General features: G+C 33.8%; 1 protein-coding gene across 1 annotated transcript; it reads left to right on the top strand.

Moving 5' to 3' along the window:
* Nucleotides 1-5,639: 5,639 nt before the first annotated feature.
* Nucleotides 5,640-9,656, top strand: LOC142231119 (uncharacterized). Its single transcript, XM_075301739.1, has 3 exons — nt 5,640-6,811; nt 6,890-7,029; nt 7,534-9,656. Exons 1-3 carry the CDS (start codon nt 5,640-5,642, stop codon nt 9,654-9,656), a joined length of 3,435 nt encoding a protein of 1,144 aa, XP_075157854.1.
* The last annotated feature ends 637 nt before the right edge of the window (nt 9,657-10,293 follow it).

Below are 10,293 nucleotides of genomic sequence, written 5' to 3'. Positions count from 1 at the left end.
GGACGGACGGACGGACATGCTTAGATCGACTCAGAATTTCACCACGACCCAGAATATATATACTTTATGGGGTCTTAGAGCAATATTTCGATGTGTTACAAACGGAATGACAAAGTTAATATACCCTCATCCTATGATGGAGGGTATAAAAATTGGTGTTCGGTCGGAGCAGGGATTGAACCTACGACCCTATGCATGCAAGGCAGACATGCTAACCACTGCTCCACGTGGCCAACAAATGTATGTTTCTGTTAAATAATGTTGTTTGCATGGGCTCGTGGGCGCTGCAAACTATGCTATAAAATGTAACTTCCCTACGGGAAATGGATCAACCACAGAACCGGTACAGGACTAGTCCCTGGTGTGTATGGACCAGTCCCAGTTCTGGTCAAAACGTATGGAAGTGACCAGTCACTTTAACATGGGTTTGTCATTGACGGGGTAAATTTACATTTTAGAACGCGTCTTGGACTCATCCTGGGAGAATTTAGCAGAAGCAGGTCCGCAAGAACCAGTCTCGGACAAACTCTTAGAAACCCGTTTCAATTTGGGCATCCCAATCGAACCCGAAATGAAAAAAAAAATCGAAATATGTTGAATATGTAAATGTTTAAATGTGAAAATGCTTGATATTAAAATCTTAATGGATCTAAGATTTTAATATCAAGCGAATACGGAAATAAATAAATTACGACTATTTAAAAATTGCAACTAACTGGAGCACAAGTACCAGTTCTGTGATAGGTCCGTCAGTGGCAATTTGCACCAATTTCCCGTAGGGTTATAACGATAATTTTCTACTGGTGACTATAACAGCTACGTAGCCCAGTGTGTTGGCTTACAAACTGTATGGTCCTCGGTTCGACTCTCCGTCCAGGCGAAAGGTAAAATTTAAAAAAAATATATATAAAATTGAATAATTTCTTCAACATTATTTGTATTACCGAAAAAGATGCCAAGAACTAAAAAATTTCGTGGAGGTGAAAATTATGCAGGGAATGAGCACAATCTTCTTTGGGGAAAATTCTTCCAAGCATAAAATATTTTTGGGCTCAAAATACTTCCAAACATATAATTTGTTCACATAAAACAAACATATTAATGTTTCGGCAGTATCCAAAAATATATGTGCTTCCTGCAAAATATGTTTGGAGCATATGTTCGAGAAGCAATTTTTTTTTGAGGGTGTATATAGAAAGAAAGTCCATTAAACTTGCACATTAAATTATAAAACTTTGCGCTAATTCTCCTTTTTATTATTCTGCTATGAATTTAAATACAGGTCGGTATATTTGTTTTATAATTGATACATTGTACGACAATATTGAATCATTTATTCGTGAGTTACCGGCCGATATGTTGCAAAGAATGCACTAAGTGGATGGACCATTTAGTGTCCACAGAAAATAAACTTCAAACATCATATTCGATGGACCGTATTATCGTTTAAAATGAAGATTTCTATGCATTTTCTGAATATTATAAATGTGTGAATGTTTTTAATTTTCCTATAGCTCTTAAAAAATCCCCCTATAGTTATCAATTTAGAAAAGCACTTAATTATTTTCTCTAATTGGAAAGCACTGGACTAATTTAAAATGCATGGTATCCTATACCATCCAACATCATCAGCATACCAATTGTCATTTAAATATTACAAATGATTTCTTATACAATTGTCTTGGCAATATGAACGTAATTACACTCACAACGTAATTGCATTCAACGAAGTGAATAATTTCGCATTGGAAATTTTCATATTTTTCCATTTGCCATCTTTCGTGCCGTTATCATGTCGTAGTCATCGTTGCTTTGATGATTTCCACCTGATACTGAATTTCGATAGAATTCATTGACGCCCACACGAATTGTAATGGTGCCATGAATGTAGAAATAAACCCACACTAAAATTGTAAATGCATAGCACAGAAATGCAGTAACTATTTCCAATCTGATTTACATTTATGCATGTTTGCATTTACAGGGTGTTTATAGTGCAACATTAATTTAGCAATTAAATACATTTTTAATTAGACAATTAACAGCAACAGACTTAATCAAGGGCTAGGTGAAAATTATTTGAAAGAGAATTAACTGAGATAGTAAGAACAAGTAAGAAAAGTCTAACGTCGTTCGGGGCCGTCCATATTATTCCCTGAACCACTTTGTAGATCTAAGTTTTCGATATCATATCACATCCATCAAATGTGTTGGGGGCTATATATAAAGGCTTGTCCCAAATACATACATTCAAATATCACTCGATCTGGACAGAATTTGATAGACTTCTACAAAATCTATAGACTCAAAATTTAAATCGGCTAATGCACTAGAGTGGAACACAATGCTGGTAAAAAAATATGGGAAACATTTAAATCTGAAGCAATTTTAAGGAAACTTCGCAAAAGTTTATTTATGATTTATCGCTCGATATATATGTATTAGAAGTTTAGGAAAATTAAAGTCATTTTTACAACTTTTCGACTAAGCAGTGGCGATTTTATAAGGAAAATGATGGTATATTGACCATTTTTTTCGAAATCAGAAAAACATATATATGGGAGCTATATCTAAATCTGAACCGATTTCAACCAAATTTGTCACGCATAGCTAGAAAGCTATTTCTACTCCCTGTGCAAAATTTCAACTATATCGGAGCAAAAAATTGGCCTCTGTGGTCATATGAGTGTAAATCGGGCGAATGCTATATATGGGAGCTATATCTAAATCTGAACCGATTTCAACCAAATTTGGCACGCATAGCCATAATGCTAATTCTATTCCCTGTAAAAAAATTTCAACTAAATCGGAGGTAAAAATGGGCCTCTGTGGCCATATGAGTGTAAATCGGGCGAAAGCTATATATGGGAGCTATATCTAAATCTGAACCGACTTCAACCAAATTTGGCACGCATAGCTACATTGCTAATTCTACTCCCTGTGCAAAATTTCAACTACATCGGAGCAAAAAATTGGCCTCTGTGGTCATATGAGTGTAAATCGGGCGAACGATATATATGGGAGATATATCTAAATCTGAACCGATTTCAACCAAATTTGGCACGCATAGCCATAATGCTAATTCTATTCCCTGTCAAAAAAGTTTCAACTAAATCGGAGGTAAAAATGGGCCTCTGTTGCCATATGAGTGTAAATCGGGCAAACGATATATATGGGAGCTATATCTAAATATGAACCGATTTCAACCAAATTTGGCACGCATAGTAACTATGGCAATTCTACTCCCTGTGCAAAATTTCAATTAAATCGGAGTAAAAGATTGGCCACTGTGGTCATATGAGTGTAAATCGGGCGAACGATATATATGGGAGCTATATCTAAATCTGAACCGATTTCAACCAAATTTGGCACGCATAGCTACATTGCTAATTCTACTCCCTGTGCAAAATTTCAATTAAATCGGAGTAAAAGATTGGACACTGTGGTCATATGAGTGTGCATCGGGCGAACGATATATATGGGAGCTATATCTAAATCTAAACCGATTTCAATAAAATTTGGCACACTTGACTACACTACTAATTGTACTCCTAGTGCAAAATTTCAACCAAATTGGGGTAAAACTCTGGCTTCTGGGACCGTATTAGTCCATATCGGGCGAAATATATATATGGGAGCTATATCTAAATCTGAACCGATTTCAATCAAATTTTGCACACTTGACTATAGTACTAATTGTTCTTCTTGTGCAAAATTTTAAGCAAATTAAGTAGTGTAATACGTATAGACTGATCCACTTTAATGGCCTTTTTTTATGGGCTTTTTTTAATGGGCTTTTTTTAATGGGCTTTTTGTGATAGGTCATAAGGTCATCCAAAAAAAATTTTTCCCTGTATGCATGAGTGTCATTGTATTGAGTGCATTGGCTGGCTGTGTGGTGCATGTGCATGTATTGTGAAGATGAGATAGGGAGGGAGGGAGGGAGAGATAAGAGTTTGGATGTTGGGAAAAGTGTGTGGAGTTTTCTGATCGCCTAGTATTGATCAATCGTTGAAACCTAAAGTGATTCTTGAGAATGCTATTGATTTGTTTAGCATTCTAAAATGAGAGAAGAAATGCATGTGCATGTGTCGTGAAGATGAGACAGGGAGGGGGTGAGATAAGATTTTGGCTGTTGGGAAATTTTGTGTTATTCGATTTGATTTCTTGGTTGACTGTGTGGAGTTTTCTGATCGCCTAGTATTGAACAATCGCTGAAACTTAGATTTTGTGTTTGTTTATGTATCATAGAAGAATGGGTATGGAAAAGAGATAAGTGATTCTCTAGTTTGGCTGTCCCTATATGCATGATTGTCATTGTGTTGAGTGCATTGACTGGCTGTGTGGTGCATGTGCATGTATCATGAAGATGAGATAGGGATGGGGAGAGATAAGATTTAGGCTGTTGGGAAAATTCGATTTGACTTCTTGGTTTGCTGTGTGGAGTTTTCTGATCGCCTAGTATTGAACAATCGCTGAAACCTAGATTTGGAGGAAGAAGGTGTAGGGGGAAGAGATAAGTGTTTCACTGTTGGGAAATCCTATTGAATTGTTTGTCATTGCACAGAATGACCACCCAAGATGTATATGTATCGTGAAGATAAGGTATGGAGGGGGTGAGATAAGATTTTGGCTGTTGGGAAAATTTGAGTTATTCGATTTGATTTCTTGGTTGACTGTGTGGAGTTTTCTGATCGCCTAGTAAGATGTAAACATTGATGTCTAATTGCATACAAAATATCTATGAAAATCAGGCAATGTGTCTATTTGTTTAGATTTTTTATGTATTTGTTACTTTTTGAGAAGAAATGTGTATTTATAAAGGGATAAATATCTCATTCCTCGAAGAAATATATAGTATATTCATTTGAAATTTTAGTTCCCAATTGAATTCTAAACCCCGACTTAGCAATTCATATGCACGGAGTTTTACGTTGTGAATACAACATTTAAAAAAACTGAAAAAACGGAATTTTGTTAATTTTTTGGTGTTTTACAAAAAAAAAATCGAAGTTTTACGTTGTGAAAAAAGACAACATTTGTTAACAAACGAAAAAAAAAAACAGAAACGGACACGTTGTGAAAAAAACAACATTTGCTAACAAACGAAAAAAAACAGAAACGGACGTTGTGAATTTTTTTGGTGTTATACAAAAAAAATTAATAAATAAATCAAAACACGTAAAATACGTTGAGACTTTTTGTTGCAAAATAATAAATATAAACAAAAAAAGAAAAAAGAAAAGAATCGTACCTTTTAAGAAAAAATTGCGATTTGTTTCTTGTGCTGCAAAAATAATTAATAAAAGGTTTATTTATAAAAATTTAAAAAAGAAATATTTGAAAGAACTTTAAACAAAATGGAATCCCAAATGTTGACGTGCAAAGTATGCAGAAAAATGTTCAAAAGCCAAAATGCACTCCAAAAACATTTGCAGACACACAAAACGTGTAGTTTATGTGGTTTGATGGTGCGAAATGTCTATGCATTGAAATTACATATGGAAATTCACCAAGCGACAATGCATAGACAAGGTTTTGGACAACAACAGCAACAACAACAGCAACAACAACAGCAACAACAACAGCAACAACAACAGCAACAACAACAGCAACAACAACAGCAACAACACATAAACATGTCCGTGGGAGGTGGAATCTACCCCCAACAACAATATAATTGGGATCAGCAACCAGGGCTTAATCCAGGGTCCCAACAACAACAACATTTTAACTTGCTGCAGCATCCAGGACCTATCTTTCATCAACAATTGCTGCAGCAAAATCAAAACTTGGAGCAACACTCAAACATATTTGAGCAGCAACAGTTTAATTTCGACCAGCAACCAGGGCCTAGTCATGGTCAGAGGAATTTAAATAAAGTATGTGAAATATGCAACGTCTATGTAAACCCAATGAATTGGTTCAAACATCACCAGTCTCCGAATCACATACAAAGAAGTGATGTTATTATAAATAACCAATTTAGACAGACGATGACAGGATTTAAAAATCGTGTAGGAACTTATACGTACCTAACCGATATGAATACCATAGATATAAATGAGGTATTCGAAGAATGTAACAAGAGTTTACACCTGTTAATTTTAAATTCACTGGCGAAGAATAAAAGTCTGAAGATAAATATCCAACTAATTGGGGAATACATAAAGTTGGGTGGTGAAGAGCTCCAAATGCAACACATGTACCATGTGTCCAAAATGCAGAGACTGGTTATGTCAGACAACATTGAGGATTTCATTAAAAGGCATATTGAGGAAATAAAGAGTCAAATGGCGGATTTTCAGGAAAGAGACTCTGGATGGACTTTGACTCGAATTGAAAAATTTGAAATCAACATCAACAAATGGTCTGGCTTTTGTGGTTCCCAATATATTCCAACGCCACCAAAATTATATTCGAAAAAAGCATGTATCAATGTCAGAAATACGGATGAATACTGCTTCAAATGGAGTGTCATTTCGGCGTTAACTTCCCCAAAGCCAACCCACCCAACTCGAACTTCATCCTATCGAGTAGATATCAGGCAGCAGAATATTTTGTTAGAAAACAATATAAATTTAAATTTTGAAGGGCTAGAATTCCCTATGCCTGTGCAAGAAATCCCAAAATTTGAAAAGCTGAACCCAGGAGTTAGTATTAATGTATATGGGTATAACCGGAAAGATGACACTGTCATCGGGCCATACCACATATCCCAGAATGTTGTTCCAAATGGGGTACACATTAACTTGTTGTTGTTGGAGAGTGGGGGTAAAGCACATTATATTTGGATTAAAGACATGTCAAGGTAAGAAAAAAATCCTTCATTTCATTTTTTACTTAAATATTAATAAAATATTTTTTTTTTTTATTTTATTTGTTATAGATTATTATCTTCGCAGTTAACCAAAAATTGTAAGAAATTAAAAATTTGCGACAGATGCCTGCAATACACTTCAAACTCCGAAAAGTGGTCGAATCACTTAAAGGAATGTTCCAACATTGTAACCACCGTACCGGATGCAGGTAATAATTTTATTCGCTTTAAAAACATAAGTAAAACGATGGATGTCCCTTTCGTTGTGTATGCCGATTTTGAGTGCATACTAGAGAAAGATAGTTTAGGATCAACAATAAATAAGCACAAACCGTGTGCTTTTAGTTTTTATATAAAATGTAGTGTAGATAGTTCGTTAGATAGATTTAAGATTTATACTGGGGAGGATGCTGGGGAAAAATTTGTTAAATATTTAGATTTAGAATGTAGAGATATATACGAAAGGTATTTATCATTAAAAAAACCAATGTGTCCCTTATCACCTATTGAGGAATCCAGTTTTCACGCAGCTCAATTGTGTCACATTTGTGACAAAAATTTAGATACGGATAGGGTTAGGGATCATTGCCATATTACTGGAAAATATAGGGGGGCGGCCCATAATGAATGTAATTTAAATTATAAGATCCCAAAGTTTATACCAATCTTTTTCCATAACTTTTCGTCATATGACTGTCATCTATTTATTAAAGATTTACTAAACCTTATTCCTGGAAATACCTCAGTTATACCGCTAAATAAAGAATTATATATATCGGTATCTCATAAAATTAAATTTGATAATGGGGATCTTTTAGAATATAGGTTTTTAGATTCTTTAAGATTTATGCCTTCAAGCTTGGATAGCTTAGCTAAAAATCTGTTAGATGACAAAATGACTACGGTTAGATCTAATTTCTCAAATGACCACGAATTTAAATTAATGAGAAGGAAGGGTGTATTTTGTTATGAATACTTGGATTCATTTCAAAAACTTAAAGATATAAACCTTCCCTCTATAGAAAACTTCTACAGTAAATTAACCAACAAAAGTTGTAGTCAGGAGGACTACAATCACGCTATAGAAGTTTGGACAACATTTAATTGTAGAACACTTCAGGATTATATGGAGTTATATTTAAAAACGGATGTCCTTCTACTCACAGATATATTCGAAAACTTTCGAATCTTATGCAAAAGCATACATAAGCTGGATCCTTGCCAATATTTTACGGCGCCTGGTCTATCTTATGATGCTATGCTAAAGCTGATAACATCGGATGGTTTTAGCCTAGAATTGTTGAAGGATGTAGACACATACAACTTTATAAAAAATGGCATTCGTGGAGGTATTACTCAATGTAGTAAAAGATATCACAAAGCCAATAATAAATATATGAAAAACTTTAATCCTGATATTGTATCTACATTTTTATTATATCTTGATGTTAATAACCTATATGGATGGGCGATGCAGCAATTCTTACCATATGGTAATTTTAAATGGGTTGCAGAAGCTGACATTATTAGGGATCCTAACGTAATCAAAAATTTTAAATTCGATTCTCCTGAAGGGTATATTTATGAAGTTTCAATAAGTTGTCCACCCCATCTACATAATAAATTTAATGATTTACCTTTAGCGGCTGAAAACAAAAAAGTGGGAGGATCGAAACACAACAAACTTGTTGCAGATCTTACACCAAAAGAAAGGTATACCATCCACTACATGACACTAAAACAATGTTTAGAGCAGGGCTACGTTCTAAATGAAGTGCATAGGGTGCTTACTTTTAGTCAAAGACCATGGCTAAAGGAATATATTGACAAAAACAATGATTGTAGGAAAAAAACAAATATTGCTTTTGAAAAAAATTTCTTTAAACTATTGAACAATGCAGTATATGGCAAAACAATGGAAAATGTTGAAAAAAGAAAAGATGTGTCTATTGTAAAACAGTGGGCATATAGTGACAGGCGTAAGTTAGGTGCTGAAGCTCTAATTTCAAAACCAAACTTTCATAGTATATCCAAATTCACAGACAATTTTTGGGCTATTCAAATGAATAAAACAAAAATTGTTTATGATAAGCCAATATACTTAGGATTTTGTATTCTAGAATTAGCTAAGTGGAAAATGTATGACTTCCACTACAACTTTATGAAAGAAAAGTTTGGTGAAAGAATACAATTAAACTATATGGATACAGACTCTTTCATATACACCATCGAATCTGAAGATGTGTATGAAGAAATTAGACCTCATCTTACTACACATTTTGATACATCTGAGTATTCCGAAGATAATCCTTTCAATTTTCCTCTTGTAAATAAAAAGGAAATTGGATTAATGAAGGATGAAAACTGTGGTAAGATTATGACAGAGTTTGTCGGTTTAGGTCCAAAAATGTATTCATATACTGTTGAGGATGGTTATGAAATTAAAAAGGCTAAAGGTGTGAAAAAAAGTGTAATGGACAACTATAAAATTGATGACTATAGGAATTGTCTATTTACTAAAGAAAAAGTTTGTGATACAATGCTCACTTTTAGGTGTAAGCTACACAACATCTATACGAATGCCTTGAAAAAAGTTGTATTAAGTCCGTTGGATACAAAGCGTATGATCAAGGAAGATGGAATTAATACTTTCGCGTGGGGTCACCATGAAATTGAATCAAGTATGGAAAATATGCTAGTTGATATAGATGGCAATGGTCTAGATTTAGATTTAGGAGCAATCGAAACTGATTCCTCTTTAGAAAATTTAGTTCAACAATATACATCTGATTTTGATATGGATTTTAATGATCTAATGGATATAATTTTAATGTAAATACACTAAACTATTTATTATGTATTGTATGTATTTAAAAAATTTAACATTAAGAATTGTTATTTATATAGAAAAAATGTAATAAATAAAATGAAAAAATTGATGTATACATTTTTGTTTTATTTTTATTTATTTTAAAATTGATTATGGATATAAAGGTATGTATGGTTCATTGAAAAAAAAAAATTAAATAATTTTTCGCACATTTCCCGTCAATGGTGTATATTCAATATAGCGATCGTGAATTATTAAACAATATGCTATGGTGTTTGCAGGAATGGGTTTACTGGTTTCGAGTTCAATTCTGACATCTATGGGACCTTGTTTGACCATTTCATTTTGGTGGCTAACATCGATGACTGCCATGGGGGTGTTCTTAAATTCAGCGCTTGTTAGTAATGGTTGTGGTTCTTTCATATAAAAGCTGTGTTGAAATTTGGCGTACATGTCATATAGAATAGCATATCTATTATCATCAAATTTGAGATTAAGATCATCATATGGGTAAGTATCGGAATTTAGATGAACTTTTAAATTTACTAGATTACAATGTATAAACTTGTTGTTTTTTTCAAATACCACGATTACAAATCTGGGGCGCTCTCTATTTAATGAAAGCTTTACATTCCAATTACAT

The sequence above is a fragment of the Haematobia irritans genome, chromosome 3 (assembly GCF_050003625.1).
Source record: "Haematobia irritans isolate KBUSLIRL chromosome 3, ASM5000362v1, whole genome shotgun sequence".
Lineage (NCBI taxonomy): Eukaryota > Metazoa > Arthropoda > Insecta > Diptera > Muscidae > Haematobia > Haematobia irritans.
Note: the sequence above shows the minus strand (reverse complement) of the source record. Positions and strands in the feature narration are given on the sequence as shown.